The sequence below is a fragment of the Pavona decussata genome, unplaced genomic scaffold, assembly GCF_977016875.1.
Source record: "Pavona decussata unplaced genomic scaffold, jaPavDecu1.1 SCAFFOLD_307, whole genome shotgun sequence".
NCBI classification, from domain to species: domain Eukaryota; kingdom Metazoa; phylum Cnidaria; class Anthozoa; order Scleractinia; family Agariciidae; genus Pavona; species Pavona decussata.
Window position 1 is genome coordinate 179931 of NW_028145700.1, and position 26417 is coordinate 206347.

Consider the following 26417-nt stretch of genomic DNA (forward strand, 5'->3'; position numbering starts at 1 on the left):
TCCAGCTGTGTTCCTCTCTTGGAAAGAATCCTGCGGGCCTCATCAGTTTTAGCTGCGCCCACGGCTGTTTTGCCATCATAATTGACAAAATCATGATGCGCTCCTTCATCTAACAAAACTTCCAACATGTTAGTCAAAAGATAGTACTTGTCGTCTGACCGCGGTTGAACATTCACTTCCCCATCAAGCGCATGCTCAATTTCTAGCGATGTTGGTGGGAATGAGCCTGCAGTCATATGAAGTGGAGTGTCCCCATTATTGTTGATGGTATTCACGCTGAAGCCTTCATTTAAAAGGAGTTTAAGTGTCTTGGTGCATGGAAACTAAGTTCAAACTTACCAAACCGACAAATGATCTATTTACCTAAAATATACACAGTTCTTCCATTACGCATACGCAACACATCCATATTGGAATCCAACCACTTTGCAGAATGTTTATCCCAGGAAAGGGGAGGTACCCCACTAAAACAGCCATATAGGTATGTCCGATGCCACGTTTCTGTAGGGTACAGACTTTTTGACCTGGAATTGGTTATGGTACGTTTGCACGAGTAAAATGGGGTTGGAAGGGCTACATAACTCCTAGTTATTTGTTTTCCGCTTTTATCTGGATCTTTTCTATATTTATTGTAACGGGCTAACATGATTGATTTGCATCTGGAGGGTTTGTAGGGTGTAAAATAGGGTATCAAGGTTCTGGTCTGAAATTGGGTAAAGCTTTCAAGAGACGCGCCACACACACCCACCCACTCATCCACCCAAATGCTTGGGGAGTAGCAACCCTGTGGATGTTTGTGAAATGAAACTAGTTTTAGAGGCCTAGCTGCAACGAGTCTCCTGTAGCTTATAGGTAGATCACCCGAACTAGTAATCGGAAGGTTATAATTTCGATTCCTTTTGGAAAAGCTCGGATTTCGTTTTGCCGAGTATGCCTAGCCTGTGTAAGTGACGGAATAACACAGCATTCTCATTTATTTACCAGTCGTTAAATATTCTATCACATTTGTTGCACTCCGCTGGTAAAAAATGATAAACGGTTGGCAACAGAAAACGAGACGGGGGAGAGTGAACCCCACATACATACATAGGCCTATATCAATGATAACTTTGTATCGGTCGACTTTTACTATAGCGCCAACCTGCATTGTTCTTTAGAGGACAATCCCTCGCTAGAAAGCGGCATGCAATTTAAGAATTCTGACAGCTTTGTTGAACTGTTAAGTGGCCACGCTTAAGTCAGGGTTCACAAAGTAAATATTGTTCATTAACAATTGTAAGGGCCAGTTTCCTAGTTTAATGTGCAGAAGAAGACTCTGCAGTTCCCAGTGACTTCCAGTTAAATTTTGCTAAGTAAAATTAAGGTGTTGTTTGAGGACAGGGCCAGGGTGCGACACAAACAAACGGATTTTTTGTGATTACACTCGTTTAACCCGGCACCTAAATTTCTTGGAGATCTCTAGAACTCGAATCACGCAGGTATGAAGCTATAATGTGACCACTTGTCGTGCAATGCAACAAATTTCTAATTACCCCCCAAAAATTTACCTTTCATCAATCTCTTTGCGGTTCTCTAATTGTGACCGGCTAATTTTGAAGCTAGGAGAATGTAGCTGCCCCTGTACAAAAGGATATGCGACCAAGTTTAGTTAAATAATCGCAACAACAATTCTGCCTGTGTTTTACACACGGTTGAAATGCGATAACCTCTCTTGACTGTCACATCTGATCTCTAAATAGTGGATAAGAATAACTTACATGATACGCTTCGGAAACTAAATATCAAGGGGCAGCAGAGGGATTGGATCTCTCCTTTCATGAAAGAGGGCGAAAACAGTAGTTAATATATATATATTTAGCCAAGCCTAAAAGCGGAGCTCCAATTTTTTTGATAGCATTTATAGAAATCTGCTTATCGTATGGACGTAGATCTTCATCCTTTCTAAAGCTATATACATTCTTAATGCACATGCAGCAAACTCCCCATCAATAATGTAATACCAGAAGCCCATGATCATCGGCTCCTGGTAATACAGAGAGCTCAATTATTTAAGGCTGATTTGTTGTAACAGAGGGCATTTTTTCTTAATTTTCCTTTCACCGAGCAAGGGTTGGTGATTGGTTGATCTTTGCGCTTGTACCCCAATCTCGTCCCCAGAGCCCACGCGCGTTTTTGAATGGGAATGAGTTTCCTGGAACCAGGTTTGTGAGCCCGCGAGAATGGGCACCCCCACCAAACCCATGTTTTCGCGAAAAGCACTGGGCTCTGAAATCTGGTTCCAGTCCTTGTTATCTATAGTCTCCTTCGCAGCCGTTATTAGGGTCGTCACGCAACGATCCTCCCCACGGCGCGTAGCGTGACGACACTAATAACGGCTGCGAAGGAGACTATGTTATCTAAGGTCTTCCGATTCCCTGATCCTAGACTCCTAGTACCCAGATCCATTATTTAAAAAAATGGCGGCAGTCTCGTTCTCGGAGCCCGCATTACCCTTATCCAGCGGAACGGGCGCTGAATATGGTAGGTACTTCATATATGGTAATTATTAATAATTACTATATATGAAGTACCTACTTGAGAACGAGCGAAGAGGCCAACTTTAGTTGTCTTTGCTTCGTTCTAGAGAGTTGGATAAAACAGGATAAAATAGCAGTGTTCAGACATCTTCCTGTATTAGGATTGTGGATAAAAAAAGAAAGGATCTTTTTAATTTTTGCGTAAGTTTTCAGGTTTGGAAGCGATCGAATTTTTCCTACGCCTCGTCTTATTTTTCCTGCACGACTGTGTGGAAATGTTCCGTTTTAACAGCAGATTTGAAGGAAAACTTTTAGTGTGATAAATGTCAAAAGTAAAAGGGGTTTTGCTGTGTCGGTGGAAGGGAAAGGTCCGACAGCTCTGTCAATTAAGGAGGTAAGATAACTTCAAATCTTAATGTATGTATACACACCTTTAAACTGTTTGTAGTGGGGGTTTTTTTCTGACGAGGGAGCAATTTTCTAAAAGAAATCTTTAATCAAGATAATATTAAAATAGGCCATTTTCATGATGGCGTCCTTTTACTACAACTACCAGAATTCATTTCGTTTTCCTTTTCAAATGCAAATTTTGTAATCCCAGTGGACAGAAGAGGACAATAGCTCTAATTAGCATGAGAAAGCAAAAACCAGAAGGATTATGGTAGTTGTAGTAAAATGACGCCATAGTGAAAATGTCCTGTTGCAGGCTAATACGGACAATAGTAGGCCAGTGTTGTTATATCAACTCATGTGGTCTACTAATACTAGGAGATCGTTCCAAACTGGTACACCGTGGAGCAATTGAAAAACGAGTCATTATAAGTTATAGGGATTTACAAAAATATTTAAAATTTCATCTTTTTCTAGTCAAATTGAGATTTTTTTAATTTTTAGGTTCTGTTTGAGGGAGATGCACATTGGAGATGTTTGAATACAGGAGAGATATTTCTTCAAGTCAAATTGGCTTTGTGCCATATTTTTTATATTTTCTTACTGCACTTGTAGCTCATTAATTCAATAAATTAGTTTGTTATTCTTGTACACTTGAAGTTGTTTATTTTGTTTTTTGTATAAACTCAAACTAAGTGCTCAGTTCCATGAAACTGATATTGATTTACAAGAGAGTCAAGATGTCTTTCTAACCCTTAACTTAATCTAAGAATGCAGTATATAATTTTTCCCATTTGTTTGGGTAGGGATAGGAAAACATGAACCTTTCATAACTTCCTGTCAATCACATTAGTTCCTTTGTTTTGAGAGTGCAAAGTGATACTGTTTTGTTCAGAGAAACCACTGCAGTAATTGGCTGCCACTTATTCTTGATATTGTTAAGTCAAAACAACAATCACATGTGAATGCCTTTTGCTACTTTGTATATGTGGAAACTAGTAATTATCAAAACTGGATCAGAGAGTACGTTTGATAACCTCGATCCTAGCGTAGGTTCTCTCCTTTGCCAATTTGGTGATGATGTCATCTGCCCCTGCAAAATCTACAGGGGGTACCAGATATACGTCCCAATATCCTTTCATTCATGCAATCAACTTTGGTTCCCCCATACAATCTCAACTCCAATCTGTGTAAGGAGTGCGTTCTTTCTACGTTGAATGCAATAAATGTCATAAGTCTAATTATTCCATGGAAAAAATTTTTTTTCAGTCCCTAGTCATTTGAGCCTGGTTTTAAATTAAGTTAGTAAATTGTTTGTGTTTGACATAGAATCAAATAACAATTGTGTATAAATCCTCAACTGTCCCTGTCAAAATCTTTACCAAAAAAAATCCATCAGGCAGTTATGGGAGCCAGTTATCCCCAGCAGTTTTTCTACACTTTGCTACACGAGAGTTAACTTGGAGTAAAGTTGGAAATAACACAACAATTAAGGAATAATGAAATTTTGTGCTGTGCAGTACTGACTATACAACTGAGAAATCAGAGAATTATCCCTGGAGTGTAAATTTCTGTTTGGGAAGGACACCACTTAAATTTTGCATTACCCTAGTGAAGAGATTAATTTTGGTCCATCAGTGATCAACAAAATCCTGGGGTCATAGGTTTTAATCCTGCCAAGGTCAAAGAGTTTTTCTTTACCTTTCATGGACCACATTTCCTTACTGAGGTAATACTGAAAAGAAAACTAAGTGGTTTCCTTCCACCACAAAAATTTACACTGCAGATTTTATTCTCTGGTTTCTCATTTAAGGAACAGGCCTTGCTCCAACCCATTAACCTTTTGTCCTTACAAGCAAAATCCCAATTTAAGAAGTCATTAGACTGCTAAACAGCCAGTTTATGGATAGCACCTCATCTGAGAAGTCCCATTCATTTTTAACAGCAAAATACCTACCATGTATCATTAATTTTAATAAGCATTCTCTAAAAAATATTCCTTACTTTAATTTTCATCATCCTGTTTTTGCGAGAGAAAAAAATAGAAGGAACAAGAGTGCCTAAAGAGAGTTGATGTATAGCAACAATCCTCTACTGAATCCACAAAATGATGTACAACATTATACTTTGCTTGAAATATTGCAAATTAAAAGCATTTTGTCACTTTAATCTCCAAAACAATCAGTGGATTAAACTATTTTTATATAAATAAAGATTTTACATAAACCCTGGACAGAATGGAAAAGGAAAATAATATTATTTAGTGTTTTTCCTTATGTTACTGAAAAAGTTATACCTGACTATGTGATAAGGTGTAGAAAACTGTAGCACTGGTTACTGATGTCACAAAACCCATGAAAATTAACAGTTATTATTGGATAATCAAAACTACAGTGTAAGTAAAAGAAAATAATTTACTTGGCATATTAACATTTTCATAATAATGTTATGTGACAATCACTGCAGTGGAAGTACCAACTTTTTTTAACTTCCTAGGGAAAATAAATTTTGTTCAAAAGATAGGAGGCAAAAAACTGACTGAGGCAAATCCAAGAGAATTAACAACTATTTGTTCAAAGAATTGGGAGTGCTGAAAAACATTGAGAGTTCAAATAACTGAGATTGCACCGTAAAAAAAATAACTGTACATATTTCATAATTCATTACCCACTACCAAGTTTTAATTTTTTCTTTCAATTAAAAGAGATGGCTGATAAGAAGTTTCACCTTTTGTCTGTTAAATCACAGTTATCAAAAGAAGCCAGGGTCAGGTTGCATTAAACATGTCCTGAATATCAGTCGCTAATCTCTCTAGATGATTGGTGAGAGATGGGAAACAGCTGATATTCAGGCTTTGTAAAAAATATATGTATAACTAAAGGTAAGGTGAGGTTTTGTCTTACAGTGCAACAAACTCAACCGGGGCCACCGATAAGACCGACACTTTGAAATTTAAAGAAATGTTCTCGTTTTTGATTGGTTTACCAACTACCAAAGCCAGACTCCTTTGTTGTAAACGTGACCTGTGATTGGCTGATCAATGTTGGGTGGCCCCAGTTGAGTTCGTTGCACTGAAAAGTATACAGGTAATGCGCCTTGTTCAGCATATTTCTGTAGCCTCTATCAATTCAATAGTTATAAGAATGATTGAGTGACAGTGCTGACTGTTGCTTATAAACACTGCTATTGTAGGCCCAGACATCCAGTGGCCAATCTCTGTTGTACACAACATGCTAGAACAATAGCCCTACATCAGGCCAACTAATTAAAATCTTTACTGCTGAAGAAAAATTTTATATGCTCAGCGAGTGCCCATTCAATTTGGCTCCTGCCATTACATCAACATTTACCAAAAGGTAAAAAATTTAATACACAACTGGATCTATCCCTTGATGGGAAAAGTGCACAGTCAGAAACTTTCACACAAGAATGGATAATTTTCAAGTTTATGAATTGCCTCAACAAGAACTTCCATTAACTAAGTGATTCATGAGCCATACTGTGTTTTCATCACATCTGTCATGATCTGTGATGATAAATAAAAAGTATACATCAATTTATTTTTTGCTACAGCTAAAACACAAGATCTAAACCTAACAGTAAAGGTTACACCCTCTGTGCATGGCTTTTGTGCCCAGGCAGTGGTAAATCTTAAAACAGTCCTGAGTTAGGGTTCAAAATTTATGCAGATGGGGGCCTATGATGATTTTTAAATTTTTCCTTAAGTTCACGTTTTGGATAATGCTATTGTTTGATGAGGTCAGGTTCCGAGATGCCGAATTGTCCAGAATTTGCAAGTCTGATTACTGCATTAGGATTCATCGAGCACACGAAAGCAGTGTCTGGGGGAAAGCTGGCTGGAAAGGACTAACCTGCAGTTCAGTGGCCGAGATGCTATTACTGATGGCAGTTCTTGATCTATAAAATGGAATATTTTCAGATTTCATGACAAATCAGACAAAGAAATTTAGAAGACGACTGTGACCAGCTCACTATGAAATTACGAAGATAAAGAATGGAAAGAAATGCATGGAGGGTTGCTCATGACATAGCGTTGCACATTGACGATGCACCTGTTGTCAGATTACATAAGGGCATTTGTAACAGAGAGGGAGGAGGAGGCGGGTTTTTTTTTTTTTTCAACAGGACCCAGCTAATCATGATTGCTTGAAGGCATGTGAAACTTCAAAAAAACATGTGCCTGGCTATAATTATTATTTTGCAAAAATTTGTGGCTAGACTTATACATGGAATTTGTCAAAGACACCTGTGAGGTTAAGAAAGAGCAGCAGTGCGCTTCATGTGAAAATGGTTGGCTGGCTCCATGATGGGCAAAATTCCATGCCCTTTCCTGGATAAAGAGAATTTAAGGTACAAATTAAAATGTCTTTGAATCTCCGGCTAGATGGAACAGCATGACCAGTACTGTTAATGACTTTATGCCTAATTCCTTCAATGAAGGAAAGCTGAACACAGTGAAAGAAACTGCAGACTTTTCTTCTACCTTAGTTTGTGGTTTCTGAGGAGCTAGTGAAAATATACCTAGACCATTCAAAACATCTCCATTTTTCCAGAGATTTGCGAAGTCAAGCAACCATTGAGGAGCGATGAAACAGAGAATGAGGATAAAAATAATTATTGGAAAGAGTTACTACTATCTGGAGGGTTAAAATCTCTTTTTTTTTTAACTTAACACTCTCTTCAAAAAACACTTTCTTCCATACAAGAAAAAAATTGAAAAAAATGAAAAGCTTGTGCTAAAAACCGGTCATCTACAAGAAGCAAAGGGGACCGACATTAGCGACAATGAAAGTCCCAGGCCAGCGTCTTTTACATTAGCTAAAAAACCCACATCTGATGATAACGATAAAAAAAGGTGGAGACGACACTGTTGTTGTGGGTGAAACATGGTGCAGCGAAACTGAGGGGATGCTGAGTGAGTGTGAGAATGATGATAGTGAGTGTGAGAATGATGATAGTGAGTGTGAACTTTTACCATTGCCGGCAAATAAAAAGTGCAGCAGTACAAGTGGACACACTTTGCAGTCAATAATTATTGGTAAATCGCTTAACCCTAATTAGTATAGAAAAGTGCTTAGACCTCAACAATATTGTTAGTTGTTAACTGGAAGGGGTATTTTGCAGAATGCTGAATGCCGAATGTCACATTTTACGCCACTTATAACAGTTTAGCAGTAAGGTTACCGTATACCTTTAGGGGTCTTTCGCTTCCAGGCGATGTAGTATGTCTGGTTTAAACTGTAGATATGTAAACCCCTGTATCAAATTAAAGCTTATAGAGCTGGCTATCAAACTATATCAAGAATTTTGAAATTAAATGAATTGTCTAATTTTTTACCACCTCTAAATGTGAGCATCCGAATCACCTTTTAAAGGCTACAAGTCAAGTGAATTTTGTTTTTCGCTAATTTAATTTGCTCCTCAGTTTCCGGTACACCCAAAGCGCAAAAAAAACATGTCTGCGTTCTGTGATATAATTCAATTGCAGTGAAAAGTTACAGAACATTTTCGAAATACGATTAAAGAAATGTGAAGTAATCGTATATAAAAATCACTCGGAGAAAAAATATTTCAAAAGAAAAAATTTGTGACACGTCTTTGTTCCTTATATGTTAAACTAGCTATTGTCCAAAATTGAAGGTAAACAAACAAATTCCATTTGAGTTTTAGCTCTTTAAAGTGCCCCCTTCAAGCGAAAAAATTGATTCAAGAAAACAGCGCTTAAAATTCGACAAGTCATTTTATTTCAAAATTCTTGGTATAGTTTAATTAATAAGCCGGCTCTATAAGCTTTAATTAATCTGATGTGGGGGTTAGGTATCCACAGTTTAAACCGGACGCTCTACATCGCTTGGATGAGAGACACCTATTAAGCAACGAACAAAGTTATGAAGGTCTAAGCACATTTCTTTTCTGTTTAGGGATAACACTGATTATACAGACGGTTAGCTTTAATTTGTTGTTATGGCAGCCAATTTGCATTAAAGGACTTCTATAGGTTCAACATTGGGTGTTCTGCAAAATACCCCTGCCGCTTGAAAATTAAACCTTAATTCTACTCGGCCTCATGCAAATAAAAATACTATCTGCTATACAATAAGGTACATTAAGGTGTAGTAAGTAAGGTGTCCCCTTGAAACCCACAAACCCATTTCAGCAGAACTGACATTCTTAAAGCTACATGGATGTGAGTGGGGGGTACAAAAAAATATCAAAATATTATGTACACTGTACAGGAAAATATTCAGGACGGGATTGGCTATTTAACGAGTTTTGATAGTTTTTTTCACGCTCAAAGTATTATTTTGTTATTATTTTAAAGATGATTGAGGCGAACTGTCACTGTCTTAGGCAAATTTTGTTGATCAACCATAAACCTCAGAGAAAAAGGCTACACTAACCATGAAACAGACTTAAAATATACATGGATCCTAGAGTAATAAATGGAAAAAAAACAAACTGTGATAATTCATAACAATCAGGACAGAGATAAACTTAACGACGATCTTCAAAAATTTGCACAAACGAGCGAACAAATTTTGCGTACTTTTGATGTTATGATGAAAATGAGGTCACACTAATGACTAATTTTACATTCGCTTTTAACGTTCTTTGAAAAGACATATCCTATCCTTTAAAGTATTTGTGTTTGTTCTCTGTGAAGATTGTCAGAAACAAATGCAAAAATTAGAAATATATGCGAGAAAAACTTGTCAGTAGTTCATGCTAGCTAACGATAAAAAAAAGCGTTACGAGACGTTTGTTTCACTGACTATTTTACCTGAGAATCAAATTTTCTTACATGAAGCAAAAAGGAATGAGATTAGAAAATAAAACTCCAAGGGAAATAACGAACATGGACCGAAAAAATGAGTACAAGAGACTTTTCTGAAGTTGGCAGTAGCTTAAGTTAAACGTGTGGCAGTGTGAACACTGCAAAAAAATAACTTGCAAAAGTCGACAGCAAAGTTTTGTAAACAAAATCACATATAAGCCTTATTGGCTTAAATATACTCGCCTCTTTGGAAATAAACAGTCCTTTTAATCCATTGCTGATTTTTTCGTTCGTTTTGCAACGTTAAATGAACAAAAAGTTTCACTTCAAGAGGAAAAATCCGACGTTTCTTCGCGGATCAGATCCGCTGTTTATGCAGGTTTATGATGTGCCGCCTCTAGAGCAGTCCTTTTTCGCCGCTATATGCCTTGCTCTTTTTCCCGCTGTTGGAAAGCAAAATTGAACCAGATTAGAAAAATAAACCGCCAAGAGATCGAAATACTGAACATGAACCGAAAAAATGAGCTAAAAGGACTACTCTGAAGTTAGCAGTATTAACTGCGTGTCAACACAGCAAGCTAAGAAATCAATTTATTGCAAAACAACCGCAAACGAGCAAAGCTTTGTCTACAAAATCACATGAATATACATGTACTTGCCTCTTCTGAGAATAGCCAGTCCTTTTATTCCAATGCTGATCTTTTCGTTTGTTTTACAGCGTTTAGTGAGCGAAACGTTTCACTTCAAGAATGAAGGGGAAAACTCCAACTTCTCATTGCGCCGGATCGGAGTAAAATGATTCACTTCAAAATCGGCGACGCTAAAAGCTGGAACGGTGGAACGGCGGAACGGCGGAACGGCGAAATGGTGGAAAATCACTACAAATCCTTAAACATGGAACGGCGGAGATCACCCCAAATAAACTGTAACCTTGAACCTAACCCTTACCCGTTCCGTGTTCTAGGATTTGGGGTGATTTTCTGCCTTTCCACCGTTCCGGTTTTTAGGGTTGCCCCTTCAAGACTCACGGCGCCTGCTGTTTATGATCAATGCCCGCTTCATGTAAATTCCCGCCGCGCGTAGTCTTACTCTTTCTCCCGCTTTTGAAAGGTAAAATTTGGAGGAGATCGGAGGAGATTAAAAAATAAAACTCCAAGGGAAATTTTGAACATGGACCGAAAAAAAATGAGCTCAAAAGACTGCTCTGAAGTTAACAATATTAAGCTCAAGTTTAAATTAAACGGCGTGTCAACACTGCAAGAAAACAAGATCTTGCACGATAGCAATTCAGCAAAGTTTTGTCAACAAAATCACATGAATATACTCGCCTCTTCTGAGAATAATCAGTCCTTTTATTCCATTGTTGATTTTTGTCGTTTGTTTTACAACGTCAAGCGGACGAAACGTTTCACTTCTAGAGGAAAAGTCCAACGTTTCGTAGCGCCGGATCGGAGTAAAATGGTTTCACTTCAAGATTCTGATGACGTGCCAGTCAATTTGTTTCCTCCACTGCTAGACGTTTTGCTGTTTCTCCCGCTGTCGGTCACATAAATTGACTTCGTATTTTGTCGTCTTTAAAATTATGTTTTGCTTTTCTTTTTCTAAAACGCAGTTGGCGATGCAACTTCCCGCCGAAAAACAAGAAAAACGCGGGTTGCCACACAGGTTGACTGTGGCATTTCACAATGGCTTACATAGAGGGGCGGACGGACGTACGGATGTACGTACGTACGTACGCCGGACGGACAGTGACGTCATAACCAAACCAAAATTTCTCGCATTCACGGGTTACCAAATTCTCTTAGCTATGGGGCTCCGCTCGCGCGCGCCTTGCGGCGCGCGCGGGAGCTCCGCTATTATAATCAATGCATACTTGCTAATTACTATCAACAACAACAGTTTATTTGTATTGGTCTTTATAAAAATAGTATTTCATTACACAAAAATTCGTGATAAATCACGTTGACAATAATACAGCAATAATAAAATGAAAGACGTTAATTAATTAATTAATTAATTAATTAATTAAAAATTAGGCTGTTTCCTGGAAAGCTAGAATAAAACTTAAAAATGCTACGATCAAGGAACTTTTTCCGTTTACACAAATGTAAATTGCTGGTAATAAAGAAGTGAAATTGCTTTGCTAGTTACATAAGATTCTAAGCGAGTTTAGATTTCTTATCTACCGTTCGCTATTTTATTTTTTTGTTGTTGTTGTTCTCTTCTGATCTATACATATTTCCTTTACTTAATTTTTCACACCCGTGAAAAAGTTAGAGAGTAAACGTGGCTACTGCATTAACAATTTGAGAATCGGAGGGATAGATTTGTTAACAGAGAAATTTACAATCGCGCCTACGGCAAACGGCAAACTTGAAATTCGCGTTGACGTTTTCTTCATAAGATGAGTACATGGATGCAAAACAAGTTTGAACTTAGATGCTAACGGAAAACTTATTAATTTACTGAAAAACTGAAAACGGCGAGCAGCAAATAAAGGATAAACATGGTCACGTGGTTATTTCTGTCGTTTGCCGTTAGCGTAATTCTAAATCTCTTTATTGTCTTGGGCTACGTACAATACGGAAAATATTTAATTAGGTTTATCTAAAGTAATTAGATAAGCTAGTTTAAATGGAACCTTGACTTACAGTAATGTCATAGGAAATTTTACTAATAGTAACCATATAATACACAGAAACGTTCGAAGAATATTTAGAGTTCAATTCATTAATATTATATTTATAGCCCTCATATTATTAGACAGGCTATCAAACGTGTGTGCACCGCTTTATCTGAAGCTTCCCTGCTATTTCGATGCTTTTTTCAAGAGGCAAACGCAACAAATCACGGTTTCTAGTACTGCGTTCCTATTCGTTTTCTTGCAGCTGGCTAGGTTGTTTATCAGCAGTGGTGGTCCATTCTACTCATTTCATCTCACAGCAGGTTTGCTGATTCTAAAGCGAAGCAACATTTACCTATGTTCACCATCAAAATAAATCCACTTTGTAATTCATCGTCAAATGCTGGCATTCTCTTCAGAAGAGGAACATTTGGACTGAAGAGGAGACTGAACTACACGAAACAAGCCATTTGTCCCAAATTATGAGGCAAAACTGGCTACAAACTACTGTTTCCCAAGTCAAATCGAACAAGGCTATCCACAGAAACCTTGCTGCTGTGTAGGTCCTGAAAAAATTAGTTATCATTGGCATTGATTTAATTCCCTTTACTGTGATGGACGTATGGTCCACTTCCTGATGACTTAAGGAGGCTCGCAAAAATTGTTCCGGCATTGAGTTGGATCTTTTCAAATCGATATTTCGCATGGAAGGCTTTCTTCAATTTCCATCATACTCCACTTTCTTTCCAACCTATGTTTAAGGACGGTGCCTACTTTTGTTACTGCGCATACGCTCTGCGCAACTCGAGATACTCTTGTTTCCCAGTATGGGTAGTACTTACTAATACAGGGATATTTTTGCGTGGTTTAAAACTATGCGGAGTAAGCAGAACTTACCAAGTGCTTTTGGTATCCAAAAAGAAAGTTGGGGATAATCAAGCGTTTTTCAGAGATAACAGAGCTAAAATTTAAAAAAAAAAACACGCCATACATTGCCTTGTATAACGAAAGTTAAACCGAATAAGTGCATTTAGACTAATATTTAGGCAATAAATGCAAGGAAACGGTGGTTTGTTTCAGTAATATTTCGATATAATTCTATATCATCGTCAGACTAGGTGACAATGCGGTAGCTAAAGTTTAAATACTAAAAGGGTGGTAAATTAGCATCAATAGGCACGTGAGAATGAAATAAGTACAAAACAAAAAGAGAAAAAAAAAACTGTCATGAGAATAAGCAGAGTTCTCTGCTGGCCTTCAAGCCATTGTTCAAGGATGGCGATGAACGTTTTATGTGATAGGCTTCTTTGTATAGAAGGAGGTTCCAATTGTCGTCACTGTCAATTATCTTTGTGTTGCTACGCACGGTTTCGGTGAAAAATTCTTTGGTGGTCGTAGAAGGTGGGCCGGTCTTCTTGGAGAAAAGGTCTGGTAAATTATACAGGCCTTGAATGTGTTGGATATTATTACACTGTCGAAGATGTTTGTATATAGCACTTTCTTTATCCGTGAGCGCGTGTTCTTGTGTGCGAGTAAATAGAGTTCTGTTCGTTTTGCCGATGTAAGAGCAATTGCAGCCGGGACAAGTGAATTCGTAAACAACATCTGATTTGCATAATGGTGGTGTTTTGTCTTTAGTACTCGTGAAGAAGCATAATTTTGTGGTCTTCTGTTTTATTCGAATGTCCACATTCGGGTCGACGAGACTTCTGCGCAGTTTATGCTTAAGTTCCTTAGTAAGCTGTGTTGTTAGGTCACCAACGAATGGGATGGTAAGCCATATAGTAGTTGAGTCCTGGCTTGTTTGTGAGGTGACATTGGTGCAATGATCAGGAGCCCTATTTTGTGCCATAGTAGTAAAGCGTTTAATTAGCGATTTTGCAATACGCTTGGGGAAACCGTTCCATGATAAAAACTGTCCGATTAGTTTGAGCTCGGTTTTAATTTTGTTAGGAGTGCAGATTCGGTGTACGCGGTCAATCAGTGCTCTAACCCAAGATATCTTGTGTCGCCAAGGGACAAAACTATCATAATTAGTGTACTGCCCGGTAAAAGTATCTTTACGGTAAATTCCAAGGCCATCACTGGCAATGTTGATATCCAGAAAGTGAGGAGTGGTGTTCTCGAATAAGTCATGGGTAAAACGGATATTTCGGTCAAACTTGTGGAAATGTTCCAGTAAAGTGTTGATTGTGTTGCGTTTGATGAGAAGGAGTGTGTCATCCACATATCTACAGTAGAAGGCTATTAAGCCCTGATCGATGAGTTTCTTCACAATTTCATGCTCAAATTCTGTCATGATGATGTTCGCTAGCACTGGACCAAGAGAACCACCCATACTGACACCATCGGTTTGTTCGTACAGTTTGTTGTTACAAGAAAAGACGGTTTTCGTACATGTATCGCGAATAAGTTTGCGAAGCGTGGATTTCGTAAGCTTCGTTTTGACAAGCTTCTTGTTGTAGATTCGATCTTCAATGATTCTTAATGTCCGCTGAAGAGGAACATTAGTAAAGAGAGACTCCACGTCAAAAGAGACGAATTCATAACCCTCAGTGAATAAGGTTGGAGATATTGCCTTGATTCTATTTGCAGCGTCGAAGGTATCCTTCAGTGTGTACTCATTCTGTGTGAGTGGTTGTAGAAGTTCACTTAAGAATTTGCCAACGGAATAGTGCGTGATAACGGTTGTATCGATTATGGGACGAAATTTTGGAAGGCGGTCAAAAGCTTTATGGATCTTAGGGAGGCCATGTGCGCGGGCAGCTTTGGCATTTTTCGGCCGGATGTTCTTATATGTTTCTTTGTCAAGTTCGCCTCGAATCACAAGTGTACGAAGGTACCTCTGGATGGAAATAAGACGTCGATGAGTGGGATCTGTCTTGACGGGCTTGAATTTCGTACGGTCTGAGAACAAACTATCCATGGCTTGTGTGTAATCCTGTTTGGAGATCAGAACTACGCCTTCTCCTTTATCAGGTTTCAATATCACGCTAGACGATTGCAAGTGTTTGATGATCTTAATTCGCTTGTTATCTTGAGCTACACGTTTGTCATCGCTTTACTACTATGGCACAAAATAGGGCTCCTGATCATTGCACCAATGTCACCTCACAAACAAGCCAGGACTCAACTACTATATGGCTTACCATCCCATTCGTTGGTGACCTAACAACACAGCTTACTAAGGAACTTAAGCATAAACTGCGAAGAAGTCTCGTCGACCCGAATGTGGACATTCGAATAAAACAGAAGACCACAAAATTATGCTTCTTCACGAGTACTAAAGACAAAACACCACCATTATGCAAATCAGATGTTGTTTACGAATTCACTTGTCCCGGCTGCAATTGCTCTTACATCGGCAAAACGAACAGAACTCTATTTACTCGCACACAAGAACACGCGCTCACGGATAAAGAAAGTGCTATATACAAACATCTTCGACAGTGTAATAATATCCAACACATTCAAGGCCTGTATAATTTACCAGACCTTTTCTCCAAGAAGACCGGCCCACCTTCTACGACCACCAAAGAATTTTTCACCGAAACCGTGCGTAGCAACACAAAGATAATTGACAGTGACGACAATTGGAACCTCCTTCTATACAAAGAAGCCTATCACATAAAACGTTCATCGCCATCCTTGAACAATGGCTTGAAGGCCAGCAGAGAACTCTGCTTATTCTCATGACAGTTTTTTTTTTCTCTTTTTGTTTTGTACTTATTTCATTCTCACGTGCCTATTGATGCTAATTTACCACCCTTTTAGTATTTAAACTTTAGCTACCGCATTGTCACCTAGTCTGACGATGATATAGAATTATATCGAAATATTACTGAAACAAACCACCGTTTCCTTGCATTTATTGCCTAAATATTAGTCTAAATGCACTCATTCGGTTTAACTTTCGTTCTATTTCTCCTGAAATTATCAGCCGGTAATGGTTTATTGCCTTGTATTTTACTGCATTTTAGAAAAATTGTTGCTTAATTATCTCCAAAAATAGTTACTCCAATTTTTCTTTTTGGATACCAATAGCCCTTGCTAAGATCTGCTTTTCCCACAGTTATAAAACAGACGAAAAAACTTAATCAAATAAGCATTTCAGAAACAGCTTATGGCAAGGGCATTCAAATTTGTAGCTTTCCAATGTATGTTGGCAAAGGTTTCTCTTGACTCGATTACTCAGCTTCTGTAGAAGAGACGAAATGGAAAACAACAACTAAACCAAAAAAACTATTGACCCATGCTATGAGATAGACACAGATGTTTACCCTTGTAGTTTTAGCTTTGTTCAAGGATTCCTCGAAATTACAATCCTGACTTATGTTCTTGTAGGCATGGGAAGTACAACCGAGGAAAAATGAATGTCAATGTATTAAAACAATCAACCGAAAATTCCGGCGGCGGTTTCGTTTCTCTCTTTTACACCAATAACCGAAACTTTCCCTCTAGCTATTCATGCATCCATTCATTAATTCTTTCAATTTTTTTTTCAGACCTTTTTTTACAAGCTCTCGTCTGCTGAAGTAGTAAGTTACTGGACAATGTTATCTTTGTAAAACACCAGACTACTATGCAACTTTGGTTTTAAACGTTTCACTTACAATCACTTCCGAAGGAAGTGGATAACTTAAAAGCCAAAGATTAAACAAAGATACTGTCTTTCACAAAACAACAACCACAACAATTGGAAAAAGCAAAAAACTTACATTTTTCAAGCATCATTTCAGTGCTTCCCTCTTTGCGTCCAAATTCAAGTGAATGTCATCACCAATTAGTATAAAAGGAGCCCAGTTCCTCACAGCACAGAACTGCTCTGACTCTCGTAGATACGTCATAGCCTGGTGAAGAGCTACACTGGCAGTTTTACCATCTCCAAGATGTTGGTAGAAACTCTTCATGAACTCCAAAGTTGCCTGGTCTTGAATGGCCCAAAGTGAAGCCAGAACAGAACGAGCCCCAGCGGCCAAGAATGCCCGAGCAATTCCGACGACACCCTCAGACTTGATCTCTCCTCTGCCACTATGACAGCAACTAAGCACAACCAGTTTTGCTCGCAACTTAACAGCTTCGACATCCGACATCTTCAAGATGTAGTCCTCTTCTTTAGGACCCTCGTTCCTTGCTTTGGATCTTGAACTTCGTTCGTTATGTTTCTCCCATCCAGGATTTGGCGCCAAAGCAATTTCTCCTGTTTCCTTGCACCCATGAGCTGCAATATGAACCAAGGAGGCTGAAGGTATTCGTTTTAACACCTCGTTTTTGGTTGCTTCTGTTCCTGTAAGTGGTGGAATCTTTAGAATTTCTCCTATCATCTCTACTTCGTCTTTGGCATAGGGCAGTTCGTTAAACTTTGGTTTTCTGACATCCCCCAGATATGGATCTCCGACAAGCAGCGCCTGCACACCTTTGCAGTCCTCAGGGCGATCAGTGATTAGTCTTAAACTGGTCAACGAGGGTACAGTGCGTATGCGAATAGATGTGCTAAGTGCCGACAATGGAGCCAGGCAAAGGGGACCATCGGGCACAATGATCAATTCGTTACCTTGACACAAGTCTGCAATGGGGCCAAGAATTGCATCATGTAATGGCTGTAAAGCATTGATGGTGCATTGTGAAGGCACTTCTTGTTTGTCCTCATCCTCCTCATCATTGTCATCAACATCACGTATAGTTAGCTCATCCAATGAACGATTCTCACATCTTACACGGACTCCAACTCCAATCTCCTTCAAAGTGGTATTTAGCAAGACAGTGACTGCATCATCATACACTCTTTCCTGTTTCAATTCCTTTTCTCGAAACACAATCTTGCTTCCCCTGCTGATAACCCAGAAAGTGATTTCGTTGCGGCTGTGCCCCAAGAAAACTGTTTTCGTAGATAACTTGCTTGAGACGTATGAAATTGTCTCTTTAGGTTCAAGTGACGCTAGTGGGGACTCTGTCAAACCATACTGTCTATTTAAGGCGTCAGCTAAAGTCTGTGCCCGACCTTGCTCAGCAGCACACAAGGACTCATCAATTCTTCCCAGCTTCAAAAGGCTTTGCCAAAGACCACTGTAAGCACTACAATGAAGGTCTCGAAAACTTATTTTTAAGGCATCTTCACGAGTAATGGAAGCTCTGACAATATCAAGCATATTTACACTACCTTGATAACATTCGAAAGCTTCCTGAAACTTACCCAGGTCTTGGTAAGCATTGCCAAGGTTGCCACAGGCCTCACCTTCTCCAGATCTATCGCCTACTTCTCTTGCTATTTTCAGATCCTTTTCATAGTACTCTATGGCCTTTTGGAAGTTGTCCAGGCTCCGATAAGCGTTGCCAAGGTTACCATAGGCCTCACCTTCTCCAGATCTATTGCCTACTTCTTTTGCTATATTCAGATACTTTTCATGGTACCCTATGGCCTTTTGGAAGTTGCCCAGTCTCTGATTAGCGTTGCCAAGGCTGCCATAGGCCCGACCTTCTCCTGGTCTATCGCCTACTTCTTTTGCTATTTTCAGTTGCTTTTCATGGTACTCTATGGACTTTTGGAGGTTGCCCAGGTTCTGATAAGCGTTGCCAAGGCTACCATAGGCCCTACCTTCTCCGGATCTTTCGCCTACTTCTTTTGCTATTTTCAGATGCTTTTCATGGTACTCTATGGACTTTCGGAAGTTGCCCAGGCTCTGATAAGCGTTGCCAAGGTTACCATAGGTCCCACCTTCTCCGAATCTATCGCCTACTTCTTTTGCTATTTTCAGTTGCTTTTCATGGTACTCTATGGCCTTTTGGAAGTTGCCCAGGCTCTGATAAGCGGTGCCAAGGTTGCTATAGGCCCCACCCTCTCCGAATTTATCGCCTACTTCTTTTGCTTTTTTTAGATGATTTTCATGGTACTCTATGGCCTTTTGGAAATTGCCCAGGCTCTGATAAGCGTTGCCAAGGTTGCCATAAGCCCCAGCTTCTCCGGATCTATCGCCTACTTCTTTTGCTATTTTCAGATCCTTTTTATGGTACTCTATAGCCTTTTGGAAGTTGCCCAGTCTCTGATAAGCGTTGCCAAGGTTGCCATAGGCCCTACCTTCTCCGAATCTATCGCCTACTTCTTTTGCTATTTTCAGATGCTTTCCATGGTACTCTATGGACGTTTGGAGGTTGCCCAGGATCTGATAAGCGTAGCCAAGGTTTCCATAGGTCATACCTTCTCCGGATCTATCGCCTACTTCTTTTGCTATTTTCAGATCCTTCTTATAGTACTCTATGGCCTTTTGCAAGTTTCCCAGGCTCTGATAAGCGTTGCCAAGGTTGCCATAGGCCATACCTTCTCCGGGTCTATCGCCTTCTTCTTTTGCTATTTTCAGATGCTCTTCATGGTACTCTATGGACTTTTGGAGGTTGCCCAGTCTCTGATTAGCGCTGCCAAGGTTGCCATAGGCCTGACCTTCTCCGGATCTATCGCCTACTTCTTTTGCTATTTTCAGTTGCTTTTCATGGTACTCTATGGCCTTTTGGAAGTTTCCCAGGCACTGATAAGCATTGCCAAGGTTGCCATAGGCCCAACCTTCTCCAGATCTATCGCCCACTTCTTTTGCTATATTCAGATACTTTTTGTGGTTTTCTATGGCCTTTTGGAAGTTGCCCAGTCTCTGATAAGCGTTGCCAAGGTTTCCATAGGCCCTACCTTCTCCGAATCTATCGCCTACTTCTTTTGCTATTTTCAGATGCTTTTCATGGTACTCTAAGGCCTTTTGGAAGTTGCTTAGGCTCTGATAAATGTTTCCAAGGTTGGCATAGGCCCTACCTTCTCTGGATCTATCGTCTACTTCTTTTGCTATTTTTAGATCCTTTTCATGGTACTCTATGTTCTTTTGGAAGTTGCCCAGATTTCTATAGGCGATGCCGAGGATGCCATAGGCCCCACTTTCTCCGGATCTATCGCCTACTGAATCAGGGTTCGTCGTGACTTTGGGTAAGAATGTAGCGAAGTCTGTAGAAATATAAATAGAACAGAATTCTTATTTTAAGAATTCGTTTTAAAGCCTTTTAACAGAGTGTATATACACTCAATGTACAGGAAATGAAAACTTGGAAGATGAAGGTGTGGTCTATACCGTAAAATACTCCTATAAAAGTTAGGAAAGTTTAGATTTATGGTGTCTAGAAACTCCCCTGTAAGGCATTACTGTCTCAGTTACTTTCCTGGAAAGATCAATTTACGGAAAAGTACACTGACCTATTCAATACTTTAAAGAGTTACTTAATCTAGTGGTTGTATAAAACGACAGGTCAACATCGCTCATATTTTGAGAAGTCATACAGGCTGTAGATAGTTTACCCAATCACGCCTTCTTTTCGTGAAATTTTGGCAGGATCGTGTATCAAATTTGAACTAGTCACGCATTTGAAAATAACGTGATTTTGTTTTTGATTAAGTGAAAACTTAATAAGGTTAATTAGGTGAAACGTAATCATAAAACTAACGTTTCCCTTGTGTCTAAAACAGATTTACAAGAAAAGGCTATAATTTGGGAGGTTTTTGTTTTTGTTGCAAATGTTTGCTTTTATATGCCACGTTTTCAGTTTGTCATAAAAATTGATTAAGTAAATGAGTTTAAATCACCCAAAGGGCCTCGAGTTTAAGAACTTTTTATCGAAAACCCTTCGTTTGCACTGTAAATAGTGGCCTAACACCTTTAATTACCATAACAGACAGGAGCCAAGGGAGATGCTGAAAACGTCACTAAAAAGCGTGATAATGTGCAAAGCTTCAATCAAAATATAAGGGTGAAATTTGGACACCAAAGTTATCTGTCAATCGGTGCTAAAAAAGATTCAGCACTGGTTTCTTATCTAAAGCAAAACATAATCAGTGCTGTCTCAACAGAAAAGTCTGGAGAAAGTAAAGTTTATAAGTATGATGAAAGAAAACCCCGGTCGACTTAAATATTGGAGGTGGAATAAAGTGCTAGATTAATTGGTATAAATTTATTACAGTTTGCGGTTAAAAGGAATTAGTGCAGGTCACGACGTCTTAACATTTCAACACAAGGAAATATAAAAAGGACAAGAAAACAACTTGCAATGAATTGACATAAAAATTGTCGGGAATCCCTTTAGCGTATAAAAAGTCCAACAATACTCGACGTCAGAATATCTAGTCTGAGGCCTAGCTCAAACGTCGAACTTTTCATAGGACCAACCAAACTAGGCGGATTATATGAAAGAAATGTGATGGTATATTTCCAGCCTGGTGAATGAATGAGAATGACGATTATTCAAGAAAGTGACGCAGGCATACTCGGAAAAAAGAAATCCGAGTGCTCCTATCAGGAGTCGAACCTAAGACCTTCCGATTACTAGTTCGGATGCTCTACCACTGAGCTACAGGAGACTCGTGGGAGCTAAGGCCATTAAACTAGGTTCATGGGACAAACATCCTGCATACTGCTAGGATTTGAATGTCAAACGTGTGGTATATGAAAGAAATGTGATGGTATATTTCCAGCCTGGTGAATGAATGAGAATGACGATTATTCAAGAAAGTGACGCAGGCATACTCGGAAAAAAGAAATCCGAGTGCTCCTATTAGGCGGATTATGTTCATAATAAGTTCGACATCTGTCTCAGGTAAGTTCGTCTAAATGAGTTTGGATCGACCAACACGCTCTGCCCGTCTGCTTCAGACGGATAAAACGTGTGAGGATCGTCTCGGAGACAAACGTCGATATTCTCATGAGACGAACAAATTAATAAATTAAAAATTTGTATGATAATATAAATTTAAGATAGAAAATGTAACACAGTTCGTGTGAAGATTTATTAATGATCATGTCAGTTTCAACGACCATGTGATCAAAAACGAGTAACTCAGGGGACGAGAAAAAAATGGCGTCTTGGAAAAAGAGGTTGAACCTCTTAAATCCCGAGTTAAATGACGACGAAGGCACCTGTAGTTTGTTTTGATTCGACAAAATACGTCTATCTCATCTGCAAGTTCCCATTTTATAACAAGTGTACTTTTGGAGAGAAATAGCCCACATAAGTAGTCGTCGATTCTGTAAAAAGATGAGAACTTTCTGCAATATAGAACTTCGCGAACGAAGGATTTTCAAGGTCAACGACGACCGTAACCTGTTTCGTGCCATCTTGTTTTATTATGAACTGGTTCAACTTCTCTTCCCACGTAACTCTCCTGAACCACCATGCTGCTCCAGTAGATGTACGCTGATCCATGATCGAGATACATCTTCTCTGGTCTTCCTTTCCTTGCCAACGGAACTGGGAACCAGTATAGAGCGCAATGTATGCTTTGCCTTCAACTTTCCATCCAATGTTTTCTGTATTTGATCATCCCCACATAATTAAAATGCAACCACTTAAAATGGGTGTGCTCCTTGCCTCCGATTAACTGGGGGGGGGGGGGGGAATTATCAGGTGGCTTGGAAACGTTTTCAAGCATAGCATTATGACATGGTTCGCTTTGCTAACTTTCAAAGGCGTAGGACCCAACGTGGTCTTCTCTCACACTTGTCGTAGTCAACCCAACTAATGTATGGAGGGCAAAAACGTGTTCACAGTTCATAATGCACTAATTTCTTGGTGTACAGGTGTTTGTCTGGGAGGTATATGGGATGAATCCCGGTGTTAAAAAGAGCGACCAGCCTGTGCGACTCCCTTGCGCATGTTCCAGTCTTTATAAAATTTAACTCGCATGAGTATCTCCTTCAGAGCATGTTATCCTTGGTATAATACCAGTCAGCTGAAGGAAACTTCATTTTTTAATTTCTTATTTGCTACGTAATGCGTAGGCTCGGCGCTAAGCTATCCTTTCACATGTTATCCACTGAAAATACCGCTGGAAAATTTCAAACGTCTTAATTTCTGCTTTAGACTACATTTCGGGGTGAATTTCTATGTTTTTTCTTAGTAGAGGTTGCTGTCTATTTAGACTCTAGCTGTTTATGAGCACTTGTTTTAGGTTAGGCACTGCTGGATAATATTTTGTTACAAAAGGCAAGAGTTTTTTTACGTTCTCTTTGTTTTTGTTGGAGTGCTAGATTACTGTCTTTAGCCATTGAGTCACACGAAAATTTTATTGGATAAAGTCGCTGCAGTGGTCCCTTTAAAAAAGCTCCTTTCTTATCTCTATTGGGGTCTGGGGTCGGTTTATTTACACGTGTCGCTTACTCAACTCTTTATTTGTAAATAGTCGCTGACGTTCTGGTTAGGGCATCTATACACCCTTGCAAAAATGTTAATAAATTTGGTCAGTTCAAACGTACGCTTCAAGACCTACCCTGCAAGCGGGGGTCTCTATCTGGCAGGTCTTTTAGCATGTATGTCTCTAGTATTTCGCGTAGTCGGCTAGATGCGAACGACTTCGTATATGATAAAAGAGTTACCAGAAAGAAACGTTGGCTAGCAGGGTATTCAAGACCACCACAAAGCCTGGCAGTCACAACTGCAGTAACCTTACATGTAGTTCCTGGATACATTGTCTCGTTGCAGACATTTGGGTAACTTGTTCTGTTGGCCAGCGTTTAGAAACTACTATTCACTCATTATTTTCACCCCTGCGTACTAGAGCAGCTGGGTCATCTTGGGTGAGGACATACCTCCATGTAAGCACAGAGTCAGCACCAAACGTCTGCAGCCAACTTTCCACAAATTGTTTATACTGACCCTCACCACTGATGCAAACTAGAACCATGGCGATGTATAGCATGTAGTTATGCATCCAAACAGACTGGCTGAGATCAATCCTATGCGATCAGCAAGGCTACGTGTGACAGCGATCTGTCTGCATGGGTAAACTCTGACCCCATTTTCGCCTCTTGTGCTTCATAAAGCCTGACAGCTGTGCGTCCCAAACAAACTTTTAACGCACAAAGTACGTCACACACGCTTTCTTAGCAGGTTTTCAAACGGGTAGAAGATACCTACAACCTTGTGAAGATCACAGCCCTCTTAGCTTGTCTGCGCCTCACTTAGAAAAGGAGATAATCTCTTAAAGTTCCTTGTTCCCTCCCAGTACAAGGAGGCTTGAGTCAACCATGTGGTTTGTCCTTGGTTGCTTTTGCGTAAGCACTCTCCCTATCCACTGATAGTAGAGGGATACCTTCAAGCACAGGCACATATGACTGCCACCTCTATAGTGTGACGGTAGCGCCCCTAAAAATCTCGACAACTTGTCGTTTCAGGTCTCTTGCCTTTTTCAATGTAACCCCACGACTTATCTGGTAATACACCTAGAGACGTTTACATAGTTCAGCTACCTCATGAGGTCTGCGTTATTCCTAAGTCTTCAAGGGGTAATCGTTTGCACCACCTAAACGAAAGGGAGATGGTGCAAGGTAAAACGAGGCTCTTTTAAATCCCAATGTCTTAATCTCTGAATGTTCTCCTGGCACCTAATTAAGCCATAGGGCATCACGCGCTTGTCAGAGAGATCTTCCATAACTGCTACGGGGTGTTACGGGATCTTAAAAGCAGGTTCCTCAAATTTTTGTGAAACGAAGGCCCTAGGAATAAACTCCCTGTGCTGGGTGATCGGTTGCGTCCACAACACCTTCAGCTTTTTGCCCTTGGATGATTTCACTGTAGGCCTGATCCACTCATGTCCGTTCAATCTTCCTCGTCAGATTTTTCAGTCTACAAAGATCTCTTTGCTAAGGGAGTGGAAAGTGACTTCCCTGCTACAGCTTCTCATTGGTTGCCAATTAGTAGTCTCGTGTCAGTTTTATCCGAAAGTACAACCCAGCTACCAGAATAACCTGGAAGCCATAATTAACTTACTGCCCTTGTGATGGATGGGATTCCGTGCTCTTCAAATGAGAGTAGATTTTCATCAAATTTCGTACCGGGGGTTTTCCAGGTTAAGGAGTTCTCCTTTCTAAAAACATGTAAACCCGTGTGGCCTTCACATCCGTTGGTCATTTTCTTAACATCCCAAACAACTCGACAGAAGTATAACAACACACAACATTCAATTCCATCACTCTTAACAACACAAGAGGATAAATAAATGTAAGTATATGAAACGTATTTTGAACTGCGAATGAAAGATCAAATTGAAGAAAGATCCTTGCAGTTAGTACGCAACATAAGCAGTTGCGAAAAGAAAGCCTGAGAAATTCAGGCTTAAGCGGGATAAGAACCCATGACCTCTGCGATGCCGGTACAGTGCTCTACCAACTGAGCTTTCTTAGCGTTGTCCCAGGTGGCTTGCCTTGGCTGTCAGCAGTGGCTATCCTTGGTTCCCCCTCGAAGAACCGAAGACCAAGATCGTCATCGGAATATAAAACTACACTCTGATCACGAGAATCTCGTTGAAAATAACGTTCCTTGTTCTGATAATATTTTTGCCCAATTTTGTTTTTTAAAAACGTTTGGGTATTTCATAACCTGCGTTAAACTCGGCCTCTGTCGATTGCTTATTTGTGCTATTCCTAGGAGCAAGAAATGTGACTGTGTATGTGAATATTTATAGGATCTTTCCCTTAGCCTTTCCTTCAGGTCAAATAATCGTCCACAGGCCAACCTCGGTAGTTTGGAGGATAACGTTTTTGTTTACGAAAACCAAATGATACGCGAACAACGGCGTACCTTTTCGATTTCCTGCAGAACTAGAAACATTTAGCCATAATCTACTGTTTTCTAAAGAATGAGATACCTTTGTTAAAGTTTGAGTTGTTCTTGTTCCTTATTATAAAATTGGCATTCACTTGTTAGTTTTTCTAAAAAAATTGTATCCAGCGTTTTTGGGTTCACAATTTCACAATGGCAGGAGGCAGACCAGCTGGCCATTTACAAGTGCGCCCGAGGAGTTGTACTCAGGGTAACCAAGGAAACAACTCCAGCTAGTGGTCAGCGGTCTAAATAGGACTAATTGTTCAATTTGTACGTTGACCACAAAAAATCTTTAAGACTAAGAACACTGGTGAGAATCGTACTGCTTTCGTCGATGATGGATTTGTTATTCAAAGTAATTTAGCTGCTATAAAAATAAATTGAACGCAGTTATCTGGTGTTTTGAGCAGGTATCAAATCAGATCTATATAAGTCGACAGTGTTTTAGACAGAAGGCTAGCAGCAAAAA

The 26417-nt window shown here is 39.5% G+C and overlaps 1 protein-coding gene and 1 long non-coding RNA gene across 8 annotated transcripts in view; one reads left to right on the forward strand and one right to left on the reverse strand.

Annotated features, from left to right (window-relative positions):
* The first annotated feature begins 1877 nt into the window (after positions 1 to 1877).
* Positions 1878 to 3540, forward strand: LOC146454234 (uncharacterized). The gene is made up of 3 exons (XR_014859297.1): positions 1878 to 2287; positions 2387 to 2910; positions 3411 to 3540. It is a non-coding gene; the product is annotated as an uncharacterized LOC146454234 (long non-coding RNA).
* An 8357-nt stretch (positions 3541 to 11897) lies between these two features.
* LOC146454235 (uncharacterized) overlaps positions 11898 to 26417 on the reverse strand; it is a 223135-nt gene continuing 208615 nt past the window's right edge. For 4 of the 7 annotated variants that reach the window (XM_085095707.1, XM_085095705.1, XM_085095704.1 and 1 more), the window contains 2 exons: positions 17044 to 20306; positions 11898 to 16523 (listed from right to left, as the gene is read on the reverse strand). In XM_085095707.1, the coding sequence (XP_084951833.1) occupies positions 17056 to 20306 (3251 nt within the window). In that variant the 3' untranslated portion in view covers positions 11898 to 16523; positions 17044 to 17055. The remainder of the gene's footprint in view (positions 16524 to 17043; positions 20307 to 26417) is intronic. The other 3 variants (XM_085095708.1, XM_085095703.1, XM_085095702.1) reach the window with 3 other exon arrangements.